The sequence below is a fragment of the Neolamprologus brichardi genome, chromosome 3, assembly GCF_056152115.1.
Source record: "Neolamprologus brichardi isolate AB-2024 chromosome 3, ASM5615211v1, whole genome shotgun sequence".
Lineage (NCBI taxonomy): Eukaryota > Metazoa > Chordata > Actinopteri > Cichliformes > Cichlidae > Neolamprologus > Neolamprologus brichardi.
In genome coordinates this window covers 51736533-51755803 of record NC_142106.1, presented here as the reverse complement: position 1 = coordinate 51755803, position 19271 = coordinate 51736533, and the positions used below count along the sequence as shown (strand labels likewise).

The 19271-nt window shown below is 41.9% G+C and overlaps 1 protein-coding gene across 2 annotated transcripts in view; it reads left to right on the top strand.

Moving 5' to 3' along the window:
• Positions 1-19271, top strand: part of LOC148105762 (protein NLRC3-like) — a 230505-nt gene that overhangs the window by 94614 nt on the left and 116620 nt on the right. For both annotated transcript variants that reach the window (XM_087838905.1, XM_087838906.1), the window contains 4 exons: positions 1680-1856; positions 2695-2871; positions 5249-5425; positions 9133-9306. In XM_087838905.1, coding sequence (XP_087695031.1) covers positions 1680-1856; positions 2695-2871; positions 5249-5425; positions 9133-9306 — 705 coding nt within the window. The remainder of the gene's footprint in view (positions 1-1679; positions 1857-2694; positions 2872-5248; positions 5426-9132; positions 9307-19271) is intronic.

Below are 19271 nucleotides of genomic sequence, written 5' to 3'. Positions count from 1 at the left end.
AGAGAACAGATCAGAGAAGGAACTCTCTGAGATCCAGTGCTCAGCTCTGGCCTTCATGCTGCAGATGTCAGAGGAGGTTCTGGATGAGTTGGACCTGCTGAAGTACAACACATCAGAGCAGGGACGACAGAGACTGATTCCAGCTGTGAGGAACTGCAGAAAGGCTGGGTGAGTCCAGATGTGATCATTAACATCATTGATCAGTTTAGGTTAGTAGTTTAATTTTGACAATAAAATCAGATTGTAACCACAAAGTGTTTGTGTCCGTACGCTGCAACCTTCCACACCATTCCTTTACTGTACAGACTCAGCAGCAGCTCCATGGATCCCAAATCCAAGAGTGGAGAACAGATTTGAAGTGTGTCACATCCATGCAGTCACAGCTGTTTCCACCATGTTTCCACTGATATTAATCCTGTTCAATGACACGTTTCATATCAGTGAATATGTTCTTTAGGACGTCCACTGACATGTTTAAGTGTCCTGCTGGAAATCACTCAAATCATCCATGAAATCCATGAAAAATCCTTTTAGTGTTTCTAACGTCACCCTCTGTCCTCTCTCTCTCTCCATCCTCCTCACTGCTTCTTTCACTGATAATCACACAAACATCGTATTCAGCTACAAAATAACACAATAATATCATCTGATGATCATTATTATAAGAGCAGGATCCATATTTGATATCAGAGTAACACACTGCTTGGTTATGTGCAGTCATCATCAGTGACTGTGGGTCAAACAGAAGCTCTCTGATTTGTTGCTGACCTTGGTCACCTGTCCACTCTCACCTGTTTGTGTTTGCTCTCTCTTTGCTGTCTCCATCCTCTCTCTCCTTTCTCTCCCTCTCTGTCTTTGTACCGTCACTCAGGTCCAATGGAAACAGTGACATTTACAAACTAATCAAAGACAAACTGATCCATGTCAGGTTATAACAATATTCAAAGTGAATACAGGCTGCTGCTGGACACAGACAAGTAACATCATTTTGACTTGCTGTCACCTGGATCTGGACTCATAAACACTGAAGCCCTGAACAGGAATACAAATCATTTTCTGCCAACTAGCGACACACCAGCAGATAATGGCTCAGAAAGCTAAAATGAGCCAATAATTTCTGTGTTTAGTTCCCCTGAAATCAGATCTGATATCAGCAGCTCTGAGTTCATTCATCATTATTGTCCAGTGATGAGATATCTGCTCCGTTTGGTAACAGTCAGCAGGTTTTTCCTGCGTGTGGACGTGAACAGTCGTACCTGACAGCAGGTAGCAAACAGAGATCATCTTTCCAGCTGGAACTCTTCACTGAGCTGAACTCATTCAAAATGTTCTGGATTCAAAACAGGAAACAGTCCAAATGTGTGTCTTCACTCTGACTCTGGATCAGATCTCAGTGACAAACTGTGGACATTATGGAAGCCTAAGTGTGACACCATCTTCCTCCTTCATCTGCAGATTAAAGCCAAACAAAGATTCTCATTAAAAGTCTACAGGTCTGAGAGAGACTCAATCGTTGTGTCATGTCAAACACAGTAAGAGGAGCTGAAGCACAGATGTGAAGAGCAGATTCATCAGATTATGACCTCACTCTGTTTTGTCTTCATATACATTCAGTCTGTGTTTATAATGCAGATTTTCTGCTTTTATAATAACACATTTTATATTTTCTATCATCACAGACTGACTCAGTGTGGACTCTCAGAGTCTCACTGTGAAGTTGTGGCCTCAGCTCTGAAGTCCAACCCCTCCCATCTGACAGAGCTGGACATGAGTGGAAATGATGATGTCAAGGATTCAGGGATGAAGCTTCTGTTTGCTGGACTGGAGAGTCCAAACTGTCGACTGGAGACTCTGAGGTGAGTTCACTGACTGCGGCTGTTGTTGTTTTTCTATATTTCAGGTCTTTGGTTGATGTTTGAAACTTTCTTTCATTCCTAAATGTTCAGGATGTGTCTGAAGACAAATGTGAAGAAGTTTGAGTTCTTTCAGAAATGTTGTCTTTCCAAACGACTGAACAACAGTTTTTCCTTTTGGCTCCAAACAGAAGTGACAGACTTGAGCAGGGTTCATTTAAAGGCTGACAGAAGTGGAGTGGTGACGGGGAGATGTTTGACAGGACAGTGTTTCAGCCTCCACAGGTTCATGTTGTGCTCCATCAGTCAGTGAAGATGAAGTCAGTGCTGATGAGGCTGTAGAGTGTGTGAGGGATGTGAATGAGGATGATGAAGATCTGATGATAGCAGATAAAAACAGGCTGCAGAGACTTTGAGCCATACAGGGCACACAGTGTGTGTACAGAGCAGCTGAAATCATTATGGAGGCCTCACTAGAATAAGGAAGCATCACAGTACAGCTTCAGTGAAGCTTTAAAGTCTCTGATATGAGATGAGAAATGAAGCAGCCAGAGCTTTTTCATGAGTGGAAATCCACTGTGACTGTGAGCTGCTGCTACAGCCTCCAGATTAGCCAGCAGCTCATCCTGCTCAACATTTTCTCACCAACTTTAATGGAAGTGTGATGTTTTCAGCTGGAGTGATGGTCAGGGTGGCCTCCCTCTCCTCTTCTTCTCCTCTTCCTCTTTCATTTGTAAAGCCACTTCTGGCCCTTCTTCAGCTCTGAACAGATGATGAAACACTGAATTATTTAAAGCTCACACTTTGTCTAATAAACTTACATCTTTCATTCTTTATAAAGATTGTGGGGCCGTGGTTTGTCTGAGATCAGCTGTGATTATCTGGCAGCAGCACTGAAGTCCAACCCCTCCCATCTCAGAGAACTAGACCTGTATGACAACTACAACCTGCAGGATTCAGGAGTGAAGCATCTGTGTGGTTTCCTGGAGAGTCCAGGATGTGGACTTGAAACTCTGAGGTCAGTCAGCATGTTTTAGTTGTGCTGAGATGAATATGATGTGAAAGTTGTGCTGACACTAAACTGCAGACATCAGGCTGATATTGTACTGATCCACACTGAGGATCTTCATGGCAAAGTCTGTTTTCTTCTTCTCTGGTTTAGTCCATTGACTGCAGCAGAACAATGTTCACATTTCAAACAGTGATACTCAACGTATGGCCCGCGGTCCACACGCGGCCTGCCCGCCTTTCCTGATTCAGAGAGAGGGGACCCTGATTAACTGTGTAGTGTTCTTCCTCACAGTTCTAAGTATCAGACACAACAATGAATAATCCACAGCTGACTGTCTTTAGCAGGTCAAAGGTCACGGCACACAGCAGACAGTGGGAAATATTATAATTCTGATCATTTATCAGCACATATCCATATGTATAAAAACAAAGCTGACACTGTGAGACTTGATCAGAGGTGTGATCATCACAGCAGAGGCCTTTGTGTCAAAGTCACTGAGGATCAAACAGAAACACATGAAGCAGATTTTCCTGTTCTGGCTTTTTATAGCAGATAACCTTCAAAATATTCTGCAGTCGATCAAAAACTGAAGCAAACCATGAATCAACATGTGAACATGACCTGATGCTGCTGAAGTGAAGCAAAGTTACAGAGGTTTGATTACAGACACAGCTGAGAGTTTGTAATCTGTCATCATTTTAAAAGGTTTAAATTTCTTCAGTATTGAACAGCAGAAATGAGGCTTTGTTTTCGGAGGCCGACAGCAGTGAACACAACAGCAGACTGGTGCGTAATAAGCAGTGAATAATGCAGAAAACAGATTTTTGAAGGTAAACTGTTCTTGAAGTACACTGAGAGAGAGAGAGCTGTGCAGGAAGTAAACGTCAAAGTCAGAGAGAATTCATGACGATGTTCATCAAACGTAAAGCGTAGTTTGGATCTTCTTTTGCTGCTGGTTCAGTCAGTTTTGGTTGGAGACAGATGAAACCTGCAGCTTCAGGATCTGTGAGCTGTCCACTTTCAGCCCCGACGGCTTGTCCGTGTCCGTGCTGTCGAGTGAACGATCCATCTTTGTGTGTTTAGCTGCTCTCATTTACTGTTTTATCTGTTTGGTTGTTGATGAAATACTTTTGGGAGCTTTAACCTGAGATTCTGGCAAAATACATTTATATTAAAAATCGATTCAGGATTGAATGAATCAACATCGCTTTATTCAAATTAAAACCATTTAAATAGGAAAATCCATTTTTTTACAGCCGCCTCTAATGCTGGGTAATGTCAGCTGGTCCATGTGCAGCTGGCTGTGAGGCTCAGGGAGCGTCTACAAAGTGCAACACTGAAACAACATCATCCATAAATATTGAGTAATAACTGGACTCTCATACAGCGAGAATCAAATGCCTTTAAACATCAGCTTATCCTGCTGATCCAAGTCCAACACTGAGTTTGTAAAAACATGTTTGTCAATCATTTTGTTTGGTTTCTCAAGAAAATGATTCAATAACTTGATGCTAATACACAACATTTCATCATATTTCCTCATAACCCTCTTTTGTCTGACCATTTGATCCCATTTGAATTTACAATTAAGGATCCACAGAGTTTGGTGACAATAATGACAGATGTTTGTGTGAAAGTGCTGGAAGCAAATTAGTGTGTGATGTTCTTTCAGTGTTGCACTTTGTAGACGGTCCCTGAGCACTGGTCTCACAGCCAGCAGCACATAATTCAATTCAATTCAATTCAATTTTATTTATATAGCGCCAAATCACAACAAATGTCGCCTCAAGGCGCTTTATAGATGCAGAGAAAAGCCCAACAATCATATGACCCCCTATGAGCAAGCACTTTGGCGACAGTGGGAAGGAAAAACTCCCTTTTAACAGGAAGAAACCTCCGGGAGAACCAGGCTCAGGGAGGGGCGGGGACATCTGCTGTGACCGGTTGGGGTGAGAGAAGAACATAGAGACCAGTGTTGTTAGTCCAGGTCAGAAGATGACTTGTTGGAATGAAAATGAGCTTGTAGTTTGTCTGCTTTAATAATGTGACTGGAAAAAGGTGTTGGACTTCAAAAATGTCCATTTCTTTCACACTTCACCTTTAAAAGTGAAGCCTTGTGGTTCCTGGAAGGAAAAACACGACTTTTTCAAGTCTTTTTCCTGTTTTTATGATAAATGTACGACTTTAATGTGAAACATTCAGAGTTTGTTCTCTTGTTGTGTTTCTTTGAAGCTGCTTCCTGTTGGCTTCAGCTTTTTGGAGTTTCCATTTTCTAAACTTCTACATTCTGAACCTTCTTCAGCTCTGAACAGATGATGAAACACTGAATGATTTCAAGCTCACACTTTCTCTAATAAACTTACATCTTTCATTCTTTGTACAGATTGAGTCGCTGTGGTTTGTCAGAGATCAGCTGTGATTATCTGGCAGCAGCACTGAAGTCCAACCCCTCCCATCTGAGAGAGCTGGACCTGACCTACAACAACAAGCTGCAGGATTCAGGAGTGAAGCATCTGTGTGGTTTCCTGGAGAGTCCAGGATGTGGACTTGAAACTCTGAGGTCAGTCAGCATGTTTTAGTTGTGCTGAGATGAATATGATGTGAAAGTTGTGCTGACACTAAACTGCAGACATCAGGCTGATATTATACCGATCCACACTGAGGATCTTCATGGTAAAGTCTGTTTTCTTTTTCTCTGGTTTAGTCCATTGACTGCAGCAGAACAATGTTCACATTTCAAACAGTGATACTCAACATATGGCCCGCGGCCCACACGCGGCCTGCCCACCTTTCCTGGTTCAGAGAGAGGGGACCCTGATTAACTAACAATGTTCACATTTCAAACCTTCAAAGAAGTAGAAAAATCCTCCACTGGATAATTCACTGTGAAACTCTCAAACTCTTCATTCCACCTTAAAGTCTGTCTGACACTGAAATCCAAAGCAAAATGTGCGTTTGCTTTACAGACCGCAGTCCAACACAAACATACACACATCATCCAAAACACAGTCCAACATCCAAATCTCCTCCACTGCCAGCATGAATGATGGGAAAGAGAAGGAGGAACACTCTGACATTCAGGGTTAGAATGAGTTTCATGAAGCAGACTGTGAAGATCAAAGCTGCATTAGAAAGCTTACATGAATGAATGAGTGGACAGAAGTGGACAGAGATCATCTGAAGCACTTCAAAGGCTTTAAATCAGCACATTTCTCTTTATTCTTTATCAACTCTGTTAGTTTCTCTCAGTTTTCTGTGGAATGAAGCTAACAGCAGGCTAATAAGATGCTGACCAATAGGTTTCTCTTAAAGGTTGTAATTTGTATATGAAAAAGTGCTTTGGCTCAGCAGGGATCAGCTCAGAGGTAGAATACAGCTGCTGGATGGGATTAGCATGTCATAGCTATCTACCAAACTGCTAACTGGGTAATTTCAAGCCATCTATGGATCATTTTTGCTAACTGTTTATTCAGCTTAGGCTCACAGGGCTGCAGCCTGTGCCCTAGCTGTCATAGGGCAAGAGGCGTGGTCCACCTGCACAGGTGAGCAGTCCATCACAGGGCCAACAGAGAGAAACAGAGAAGCACTCTCTCACATCCACACCTACAACCAATTTAGAAGCACCAATGAACCTAAGCAGCATTTCATTGGACTGTGGGAGAACATCCAACCTCCACAGAAAGGCCAACAAGCTTCAACCTACAACCTTCTTGCTTTAAGGCACTAGTGCTAACCACTTTTCCCCATTTAAGCCCAAATCCTGCATCTTCCTGTTTCTGACTCCAGGCCAGCTCCACTAACACTTTCTCATCAGACACTGCCACCTAGTGGAGGAAGTCTTAGTTCCATTTGAAGCTTCAGATGACGGTTAGTTCCTTTACAAAGAGGTGGAGGTGGTGGGGCCACAGCACCATCATCACTGAGTGCTAGAGATTGGTATCGCTTAGGTTTTATCTGATACCGGTGCCAACCCGGTACTTTTGAAACGGTGCCAGTGCTTAAACGGTGCTTAAAGAATGGAGAACACAAACTTTGTCCAAAAACCTCTCATGTTTAGCTGTTTTCCACTTTTTCTTTGGTCATTTTAGCCTTTTTGGCCAGGGTGAAGGGAGTATCTGCCATCAAACAAGAAGACAGATGCATGTAACTACGACGGTGTTTGCTAGTTCACCTTACATGCATTAATGTAATAACGTGGTTAGCCTACTCAACGTAAATTACACACAAACAACATTAAGTGACTCACGCAGAGAAGAACAGCTGCTGCTGCATCATCATCCGTCATCATTTCTGCTACACTGGCAGGGCTAGGGGCCAGGACTCTCCTCTTCAGGTTCTTGGGGGATGTTGCTAACTCCGGGTCTGATAACAGGCACCACACCCGCAGTAGATGCGCTCGGCCTTGCAGCAAGCTATCAAATACGGTGCATTTCTCGGCTTTTAAAAAAACGCTTTGCGTCGCCAGGTGTTTCATCAGATTCGAGGAGTTATTTCCTTTGACAGTATCACCTTAAAGCACTTGTTTGCATATTTTGCTGTGAAGTACAGCCAGACTTTGACCGCTTCACCTTGGGCATTTTTAATCTGTAGCTCTGCTCTAAAAGAACGTACGTACCTGGGCCCGCCTACTATCCTTGGAAAGGTAAAATGATTGGCTGGAATCTAAAGTGTATGACATCTCAGGAAAAAAAAGCACCAAAATGTGCGCTGCTTTTCGGTCTGGTTACTATTAAATTTCGTTCTTTGAATTCTTTTGGCGGCAAATAAAGACTGGACCCAGGGTGGTCAAAGCTCAAAAAATGATCTTTATTTTACATTCCCGGGAACGGAGACCTGAACATCCGAACACACACGCTCAGGTCTGAAAGCAACAGCAGCCAGCATGGTTATTTATATATTTCCGCAGCACGTCACACACTCTAAGTTTTGATCAAAACACTCTGCTTAGTTTCACTTTCTGTCTGCAAAAGCATGCAGTTTCCTGTCAGTACTTTTGGCTCAGACTCTACTCAGAGCTGGCCCTCTCTTATTAAAATACATAAACAATATAATCAGCAAATAAGCACTAAGAATATATATTTAAATCCCAACATTACTACCCTTTATGTCAGAACTGGTGCCATAATGGCACCGGATACCGGTACCAATACCTACTGCGTGCGATGGGACACTTAACCTTTGTTTCCATATGCTGGAAACTTCCTGTTGTTCCAAGGAGGACTAGAAAATGTGTGAAAACCTCCCAGTCAGTTCCTCACAGCACACTTCAATCATTTCCCTCCCACTTCATCAGGACCAGGGCTTTTTCTCTCTTTGATCCCACTAAGAGATTTCCACACAAACACCTCATCAGTGGGACTCTCAGAGCTACCAGCCCTTAGCTACAATCACAAAGCTCTTCATTGAAATCAATGATATCAAAGCTGGAATCAAATGAGTCCAAGTCTTCTGCTGATTCAGCATCACATTCATCTTTGCTCCTTGTTCTGCATCCCCACCATGGACTTCATTCCTTTCCAAGCCAGCCTTGAGTGTCCTTTATTCAGCTCATCCTCCGCTTTACTTTTACACCTGATTTTAGCTGCTTTATCTCTCTTTCAACAAGTTTCTGTGCCTCAATCTTTTTCTTCTCTCCCTCATAAGAAGACAGCTTCTTCTGCCTGAGAACATGTTGGAGTGATTTACTAATCCAGGGCTGCTTATTGGGGAAAATACTTCCTGTTTTCAAAGTAATCCCCATTTTGCCCACGAAGAAATGTCAGTAGAAATCGATGATCTAAGTGAGAACATGAGCCTTTAAAAAGTCCCAGTGGGTGCAGTCAAAGCAGTCCCTCAGTCCCAGTATAGAGTCTTTGGTCCAGACTGGAACAACTGTGTGCCCAGTTTGAGCTCTCTTCAGTCCTTTGACCTGACAGACCCAGAGGGGCCATCACATCACATTTAGAAGCTCCCCTAATGGAGCCACAACACATGTCCCATACTTAGTCTGACTTGTTGGACCAACTGGAAGAAATGATTCAAGGACTTAGTCACAGAACAGAGATTCAAATCTCCAAAATCCAACTGGCTGCATCAGGACATACAGTCTGAAACTCTGCACAGTTTCCTGTTTGAAGCTGCTTCCTGTTGGCTTCAGCTGTTTGGAGTTTCCATTTTCTAAACTTCTACATTCTGAACCTTCTTCAGCTCTGAACAGATGATGAAACACTGAATGATTTCAAGCTCACACTTTGTCTAATAAACTTACATCTTTCATTCTTTATACAGATTGTGGGACTGTGGTTTGTCAAAGATCAGCTGTGATTATCTGGCAGCAGCACTGAAGTCCAACCCCTCCCATCTGAGAGAGCTGGAGCTAAGAGGAAACTACCTGAAGGAACAAGATGTGAAGCAGCTGTCTGATCTTCAGCAGAATCCAGACTACAGACTGGAGACTCTGCTGTAAGTAGAGTGATGGAGTGAGTGGGTGGTGCTGTCAGCAGTATTGTACTAAACACAGTCAGTATGAAACAAAGATCCAGTGTTTCCTGTAAAGCTGCAACTTCTCAGTGAAGCTGTGAGAGGAGAATGGTGACAGGCTTCAGGATTGGACACAAACACTTCCTGTTTCTGACCTTTATGGTCACCATAGTAACGGCTGACACGCTCTGATCAAACACTGTCAACAGCCAATCAGCTCTCTGAACAAAGCAGCAGGCAGACCAATGACTGCATTCATTTCCAAGTTTAAAGCAGTGAAGAACACAGTCTGTAGGTGAGGAAGAATTTAGTGAGAGCAGATGTTTGGATGGAATTCCTCCAGTTAACAGCTGGAACTGTCCATCTGGATTGTTGGGCTTGTTGTTGGGGTTCCTACAGAGCTCAGAGTGGACACACCAAGGTTCTTCTAATGAATGAAAGTCTAAACTCAAACTAGGAGGGAAAAACATTTTCATCAACTTCAATAAAAATCCAAAGATTAGAAAAAGTGAAGCAACAATGAGTCCTAGTACAGTCCCAGCACTGAAGTCCCTGCTGCTCTTTATACTGGATGTGCTGCATCACTGACTGACAGCTGATGTCAGCTGATCTCTGGAAACACTCGTTTATCTCCTCTGCTCTTCCTTCTTCTCTCTGCAGGTGGAGGTGATGATGGTAAACAGGACGGTGTGTGTGCTGAGAGAGGAGGAGCTGTGTCCTGATGATCCAGAGAGGTTGAAGCAGCAGCAGCTTGTGTGTAGAGACGCTCTGACTGGGCCATGTTACTGGGAGGTGGAGAGGAGAGCTTCATCCAGCAGTGACTGACAGAGGAATGAGAAGAAGTGCAGATGACTGTCAGTGCTGCAGAGTGAACTGCTCTGAGAACAGCTCCACTGTCAGACACAATGTAGAGTCCAGCATCATCCCTGTGTGTCCCTCTGGATCTGACAGAGGATCATCAGTGTATCTGGACTGCTCTGCTGCTGCTCTGTCCTTCTACAGTCTCTGCACAGTCTCTGTCTGACTCTGGCTTCAGACCCTCCTGGATCAAACTCACCTGGAAAGACTTTCAAACATCACTCAATAGATTTGAATACAGAATATATTTGATATATACTGTAGATGTACTGTAGATTTGCAGTTTGTCACTTGTAAATACAGTTTGTGAGCAGCTATGAGCTGAAAGATCTTTCTAGAAACACGAAATGTTTTCACTCTTCTGTTGCTTTTTCATATATTTCCACAACATTAATATTGATCCCACCTGTCTCACCTGTTTCATGCTTTTATACATAATAACAGGACACGTGTGATCTGAGCGCTGCTGTGGTTGCTGTGCTGCACGTCTTCATTTAGATAACAGAGACATCTAGTGGTTCAGAGGGAGAACTGCAGGAGGTGGAGCTGTGTTTTAGCATGGAAAACTTTTTATCTTTTAGGCGCAGATACAAATATGACAAGTATCAGTGTAAGATACAAAAGGTCAAATCAGTTAGCAGAGGGAACAGTGATCACACAGCAATGTAAGAATAGAAACATAACAGAGAATCTGGACATGTATACAGATGGAAGCAAACAAACAGGATGTAACACTACATTAAAGCCACAAATGGGAAGAAAACAAACCCAAAGGAAAATATATTTGATCTCAGGAATCCAAATCAGATGCTTTAGAGCGGGGGTCGGCAAACCAGGAGGAGCAGGGACCCGAGGCGGCCGCCGGTCCGAGTGTCAAGTGAACTGAACTTCAGGTAAGAAGTTATGACCTGCAGTCTATCTGGGTCAGATATAAACCAAGTTTAGGTGGAGTTTATTTTCCTCGTGCTGACTTTTTACAGTCAGTTACAATAACTCGTACTGCGTACTAGCTAGCATTATGGAGTTTCTATACAGCTGGGTGGGTGCTATGATGTTACTTATAGTGAACATAAAAAACAGAATTGTCTCGTATTCAGAGAAAATATTACGCGTTTCGTGTTGAGTTGAGAAGGAACGCAGTTTGTCTCGGACTTCAGCTAGAATGGAAAAGACACAAAGCTGGATTTATTCTGTGTCTTTACACTGTCATTCTCTCCCCTTCCTCTACTGTTGCTACTTCAATCATGAAACTGATCAATGATCAGCTGATCGGCTTTTCTCTCTTCTTTTTTTTATTCACTGAATTTGCGCCAGAAAGAGGAAACCAGCGGATGTCGCCCTAAACAACAGCAGCACGTTTAAGCTTGATCAGCTGTTGTTAGAATTTATTTAATATTAATTTCTAGTATCAGCTGATGTTTGCTGGAGCCACAGCTGTGAAAGCTGCTGGTCATGATGTCGGTTTGGATATGTGGTGAGAGGGAAACATGAAGATGAAACCAGGAGATGTCCTTACTGAATCATCAGAGATGAACAGGTGATGGAGAAACAGGTTCACCTTTTAGGTGACATGAATGAGTTGAAGGGAAGTTATGAACTGTTTCTGAGAGACAAATAACACCAGGATCCTTTTCTAAGTAGCTGACAGCTGGTAACTGTGCAGGGGCGGGTCTAGCAAAGTTTTGCCAGGGGGGCAGGTAGGGCATTAACAGGGAAAGGGGGGCACAAAGAAATACTTTTCTTTCTTATTCTCATTTAAAATGTCTCACTTTTAATAAATAATTATCTGAATCTTACAACCAAAGTTTTCATCTGATGTAAAATGTATAGAAATTATACATATACCAACAAGACTGTACATCACTGTCACAACAGTGTTTGTTTTCATTCAAAGGCTTTATGGCTTTAATACCTGGGGGGCCGGTCTCTAGTCAAAATTCCCGGGCTGATTTTTTTGTCCCAGTCCAGCCCTGGGCACGACACGCAGTGAAGTAATCTGGGAAGGTGCATTAAAAAATAAATGGCCGGGCCAGCGGTGCATATCGCAAATAAGCTCACATAGACACATTAGTTGTGCCGCTTCTTAATGACGGTATCTTAGCTAACAACCCCAACTACCAGATTCAACTTGTAATTGTCTAAAAATAACTTAGCCTACCGGTGAGAGGGACGTTGCTAGCTGTCAGTTTTTTCAAGCAATGTTGAAAGTTCCACATTCAGACACTTCAAAAACTTCAGGAGCATCAGCACCACGTAAATACTCGGATACATCCGGATACTCGAGACGGAATTCACAATGTGTTTTTGGGACTTTCATGTGTTTGGACCAATGTTTTCTTTTCTGATCAAACCAGAAAGCTTTAATGAGCAGCTGGATTTGTGTCGCATTAACTGGCTGGACACAGAGGACATCGAAATGCAGCTGATTGAACTGAAAAGCTCGACTCTGTGGGGTCAAAGTTTGCAGAACTACGAACACATCTGGAATCCACAGCTGTGCGTGTTCATGGAGCTGCATTTCCACCTGCTGGACATCACTACCTGACAGGTTTAACTGTCTTCAGAACATTGCAGAGGCCTTATTGACAGGATTTGGCTCCACATATCTGTGTGAGCAGATTTTCTCTTACATGAAGAGAGTCCTCAGGTCTGAATGCTGGACACTCGGAGACCTGTGTCTCTGAGTGGGAGACCAGAGATCACATTAACATGTGTGTCCCTGTATTAACAAACATGCCATATTGGCCCAGTTTATTTTTCTTATCATTGTTGTGAGGAGACCATAAATAGCATTTGTATTTTCTGTTGTACAGTTCATTTGCTGTTATGGATAAAAAGTCTTTTTTTGTTTCAAAATAGCTGATAACTATTCGCTGATAGCTGCCAACATCTGCGCACAAATATAATCCTATAAAGTGGTTCTATATAGTGTGTAATTTATTGCTAATGCAATCATATGGCACATTGACTTCTGAGGAAATTTTAGATGCACTCATCATCAGAAAGGTTGCCGACCTAAACCAGGGGGTTTAGAGTATCAAAGAGTTTTTGTGGTTTGTTTTCTTTAAGTCATTTCACAGATTTTCTCTATAATTTCAATTCCTTTAATAAAACAACAAACTTAGGGGATGATTTTGTAATCCGACTTTATGTATGAAAGATTTGACTAAACAAAACAATCTTCCAACTCAGTCGTTATTCTTATCTTGTGAAATCAAACCAAATGTTCTGTTGTTTCTAAATCAGGGATTGATGAAATCTTTTGTTTCATCCATTTATGAACATGTTCTCATTCATATTAAATCGTAGTCTAAGTCATTCTTTAGAGGGATAAATGTCATTCATTATCTTCAAATGTGTTTCTGTTGTTTTGGGGGGAAGTTTGAAGTCCATTGTTAAAAGTCTGTTAATGAAACTTTATGAAGTTTATGTAGGATGTTTTTCCTATTTTGTATTTGTTTGAATTATTCTGTATTTTTGACTCTTTCTGCCATGATGCCAGGTCTCTCTTGAAAACAACATTTTTAATCTCAATTAAATTTTCACCTGGAGAAATAAAGGATGATAATAATAATTTTGTCTTCAGGGAATCATTTCTCTGTAAAACAGCTTCTTCTGAAACTCTTGTTACATTTCTTGTTTATTGTTTGCTGGTTTTAGAAAAATGTCATCGTCTCTGTGTGAACTTAAACTCTACATGAGGTGTCAGCTATAATACGAGCTCTAGAGTCTAATAACGATGCTTTTATCATTGTCTGGTATCCAACCTAACCCTGGGCCTCTGGCTGAATGTGAAACACCAGCAGATGTTAAAAACTGTCTGGGTTACACGTGCATCACGTCGTGTGCTTCCTAACATGGATATGATTGGAATCTGGGCCTGTTCAACCGGTGCTGGTATCATTGTTGTTTCTGAGACTTTCCAAATCTTTACTGGATAAAAACGTAGCAACTGATGGATTTAACATTTAGCACTCAGACTGTCCCAGAAAAGGCAGAGGTCTGGAAGTTTATGTGAAGGTCTGTCTTGCTGCTCAAGTCTTGTTCTCTCGATCTGCACCTCAGCCATTTGAAATCTTGGCCTTAACTATTGATCTGTTTGGAAATCAGACTGTTGTTGGCTGCTATCAGCCTCCATCTGCTTCCCCCAGCACATCACCGTCTCTGGTTCAACTTTTATCTGAACTGCATTTTAATGACGTCTTTCGGATGGATGATTTTCATTGGGACTGGCTTTCTTCTGTGTCTGATGATTTTAAGGCACGCTGCTTGTTTTTAAACTCAAATTATTTAAAGCCTCACACGCCTTGATCCTAAACACCCAGATAAATCTGCTCTTATTGACCTTTTTTAACTAATATGCTGCGTAAGTTTTCCACATCTGCAGTTTTTGCCAACGACCTGAGTGATCACTGCATAGTTGGTGCTGTGAGAAACACTAAAATCTCACGCTCCGAGCCCCGCATCAGTTTGAACTGGGATCGTATTAAACAGACTGACAATGTCAGTTTGGGAATATTTATAGGAGAGTTGTGTCTACTTTGTGGAAAGACACGCTTCTTTTTGCCAGGTCAGGGTGAAAGGTCGGGACAGGCCTGGTTTGGTTCAGTACCGGCCAATCTCCTACATGAGAGAAACCAGGCCTGGGCAGGAAGTCTGGCTCTGATGCTGATTGGCTACGTTTTCATTAACTGTGTAATCGGATTACTGCCTCCATCATCAAGATCCAATGTAACTACTTTTTACTTTAACGACTGACAGTCCAAACGACCGTAGGAGGTTTTGGCAAACTATAAAGTGTCTCTGCCAGCTGTGACTCCTCAGAGCTACCTCCTCACTTAAATATCGACTCCACTCCTGTGTCAGACAAAACTGAAATGTTGCTTTAACAAACAGTTTGTTGCTTCTTGTTCTTTGTTCAGCACAGTATCTGATGGTAAACCTCTTGCACACAACTCTGCTCGTAGTTCCTGGTTACTGATACCTTTTCCTTCACACCTGTCACAGTAGAAGAGGTTTGTAAGGCTTTGAATAGCCCCAACACCAGAAACTCGTCCTCACAATCGTTCTCCTTCCTTCTTGCACTTGGCTGCAAATATCATAGCTGAGCCAGTGTCTTATATTTTTAATCTTTCTCTACAACAGAAGGCTTTACCACAGATGTGGAAGTGTGCCTCTGTACTCCCCCACTGAAAGCTGGTGATTCATCAACAGTTAATGATTACAGGCCAATTTCCAAACTCTGTGTCTTATCTAAGGTTCTTCAAAGGCTGGTAAATAATCAACTTCAAAGTTATCTGGATGAAAATATGATTTTATCTCCCTTCCAGTCTGGTTTTAGGAAACTGCACAGTACTGGAACTGCTTCGATAAAAGTTCTCAAAGACATCTATGAAGCGCTGGATGCAAAGAACTACTGTGCAGCTCTTTTTATTGATCTATCAAAAGCCTTTGACACTGTTGACCACATCAAAAAAATCTTCTGGCACAACTTCACCTACTTCCAAGCTGCGTGGAGAGGATGAGGATCTAACAGCACAGGAACTCCAGCAACACTCAGTAGCAGCTGCTCCCAGTCCCTTGGTTTATGAGCTGAGCTGCTGACCACAGCATTTTATGTCATAGATTACTGGAAATAGGCCTTTCAGACCGAGCAGCTGGCTGCTTCTCTAATGTTCTTTTGGACATCAGCAGTGCGTTCAGCTCAATGGTCTCTCTTCCAGCTTTTTAAATGTCACTAAACGAGTGCACAGGGTTCTGTCCTGGGCTACTTATGTCAACGGTGTGGCACAAAATCTAGATGCATCTGTTCATTTTATACCATCAACATAGTTTTCAAACCATTACAGCAGCTGTTGATAGTATTCAGTCTCAGCTGGCTCAGACTGGCTTTAAATGTAGAAAAATACCAAAGTCATGTTGTTCACAAACAGAAAGAGGGTCCGGCTTTATTTCCTTCTCCTGTATCTGCTCAAAGTATTTCTATTGAAACTGCGGCCTCGTACACATACCTCAGTATTGTGAATGATGACAGTCGTTCCTATAAGCCACACATTGAACATCTAATAAAGACACTGAGGCTGAAGTTGGGCTTCTCTTCCAGGAACAGATCATGTTTCACAGGAAAAAGCTTGTTGCTGCCACCTTTTTTTTACCTGCCCTGGATTACAGTGACATGATTTATATGAATGACTCTGCTCGCTCTCTTCATCTGTTGGATTTTGTCCATCATGGGGCATTAAGATTTATAACTGTCTGTAAACCTTTAACACACCACTGTACTCTGTGTTCTCTGGTTAACTGGTCCTCATTGGTCTTACACAGGATGGTCCATTAGTATCATTTTATCTATAAATCTGTTTCTGGTTTACTGCCTCCTATTTATCAGAGTACATGTTAGGCAAACAGTTTAGTCATAGCCTGCAGTCTCAGGACATCATTACATTCACTGTTCCATCAGTTCATGCAGAGCTTGGGAAGAAGGCGTCCTCCTTTTCTGCTCCGTCTTCATGGAAAACATAACCGAAGGATTTAAGGCTCTCAGTTGATTTCACTTGCAGACTTCAAAAGACGTACACATGTTTTTGTGAAACCATCTCTGGGAACTTTTTCTCGTTTTTAATATGATTGAGTACATTACACAAACTTTTCTTTTATTGTTGTAATTTTAATATGTTTGTCTGGAACAGGTCTCTCTTGTAAATGAGACATTGAGTCTCAATGAGCAGACCTGTATAAATAAAGCTTCAATTACAAAGTCCTTTGTTTAAAAGTTCCTTTAGCTGCCAGTGGGAGGTGCTGTGGCACTATCGGTTGCTGAGCCTTTATATTGTTAGTTAGAAACTACAAATATAATGGCTCACTGTATTTCAGAATCAGAAACTTTATTAATCCAGGAGGGAAACTGAGTTGTCATAGCAGCAAATATACAAGAAACAACAAGCACTCATATAAAGTGAGTGTAGAAACAGAGTTATGATGGATAAACATTCAGATAAATAGAGAAATATAGGTATAAATATACATACCAGTATAAAAGGATAAGTATGCGTGCAAATATATTGTGGTGTACAAACTGACAGGCTTCATTGAGGTGTGATTATTTCTGTTCCACATGTGTGGATCTGACCCAAGTGGATGAATTGAAGAGTCTGAAGGCAGCAGAAGGAACGATCTCCTGTAACGTTCCCTCAGACAGCGGGGTTGAAGGAACCTGTTGATTAAACTGCTGTGCAGATTGTCCAGTGTATCATGGAGGGGTGAGAGTCATTGTCCATGATTGACAGCAGTGTGTCACAGATCACCTCCTCCAGGTGGTCCATTTACCATCTGAGCCTTCGTAGAAAGTAAAGCTGGCTCAGACCCTTTTTGTAGGCAGCGTCCATGTTGGCAGACCACTCCAACTTGTGATCCAGATGAACTCCCAGAGACTTAAAGGATGTGAATATTTCAACATCATTCCCACCAGTGCAGACAGAGGAGGGATCTGTTTCTGCCAAAGTCCACCACCAGCACCTTTGTTTTGGCCACAGTCTGTTTCAGGTGATTCTCCTCACGAACCGACCAATCAGCCCTCTGTATTCCTATTCCCTTCCCATTCCCTCTTTAATCCAGGATCTCAACCAGTTTGTTATTTTCTCTCTTATAACTTAACTGGAAAAGTAACAACACCTGTTTGGTTGTTAGTAACTTATTTTATTAACCATGTTGTGGAAAGGCACAGGCATATCAATGCGCACATGTACCACACTTGGTGTTCTCTACTTTACCACAAAATATAAACTGATTTTACTAAATACATAACAGTTCCTCCCATCCAGCTTTGATGAACACATTAAGTATCAAACAATCGAGATATTTTCAGGTAAATGCCGTAACCCAATAATTGTACTTGTAGTGAGGTTTATTTCTCCAGATAAAATTAAAGTTTATTTGATTAATAGCTTTTGTTCATTTATCTTGAATGACATTAGTGTGCGTTGGATTGATAGATCTTGGTAAACTTTATTTTTGTTAGATAAATTCTCCCTAAATTGATAAATTGCTCTAAAGCTGTCATGTTGTGCTGTGTGCAGGCAGGCAGAAGTGGTGGATCCAAAATGCAGGACTCTTGGAGACGGGATTTAAACTGAAAACGCAGCTTTATTGCTGGACAAACTCCTCATAAAATAAAACTCACAAAAATCAATGCAAAAACAAGACGCTGAGGACCGGACATAACAAACACAGCAGGTTGAGGGCACGACGCGACAGAGAGCACAGGAAAACACAGGGCCTATATACACAGGGAGTAATCAGGGAAAGAGAAACAGGAGGGAGACACAGATGGGAGGGTTTGGGTTAACGAGACACGGGAGCAAAGCTAGACACACTGACATGAGACAACCCTTCACAATAAAACAGGAAACAAGAAACAGATGCAGACTTAACACTGAACCTATACTAAACACGAGACACAACCTAAGAACTAATCCCTCACTAAGAATAACAGAAACATAGAATACCAATAAACAAAGCATAACAAAAGCATCGGCATACAAACCATAATACAAAGTAATATAAGAACTGAAAATGCTGGGTCAAAATGACCCAGAACTGTGACAAAAGCCCAGAGTTCAGTTTGGTCTTGAATTCTTTTAGTTTCTTCTCCACGTTCAACGACCGATTTACTTTTTGGTCCTTTGTGAGATGAATTTCCAAATATCTTATTTCTGATTTAACAGGAATGTTACAGAAATCTTTTACTACTTTATCATTTATGGCAAGGAGTTCATAGTTAGGTTTAATGGGGGGGGAAGAGAGAGAGAGAGGAAGAGAGAGAGAAAGAGAGAAAGAGAGAAAGAGAGAGAGAGAGAGAGAGAGAGAGAGAGAGAGAGAGAGAGAGAGAGAGAGAGAGAGAGAGAGAGAGAGAGAGAGAGAGAGAGAGAGAGACTTGATTGAAATCGAGTAGTTAATAGTCAGTAAGTATCCGGCTGCTCCTGTATGGGATTAGAACGATGCCACCTTATCCCATAGTCCAGCCAATGATGCGATTCACATTCGTATATACGCAGCTAATCAACGTGGTTGACAGGCTATGACAGCGTCCT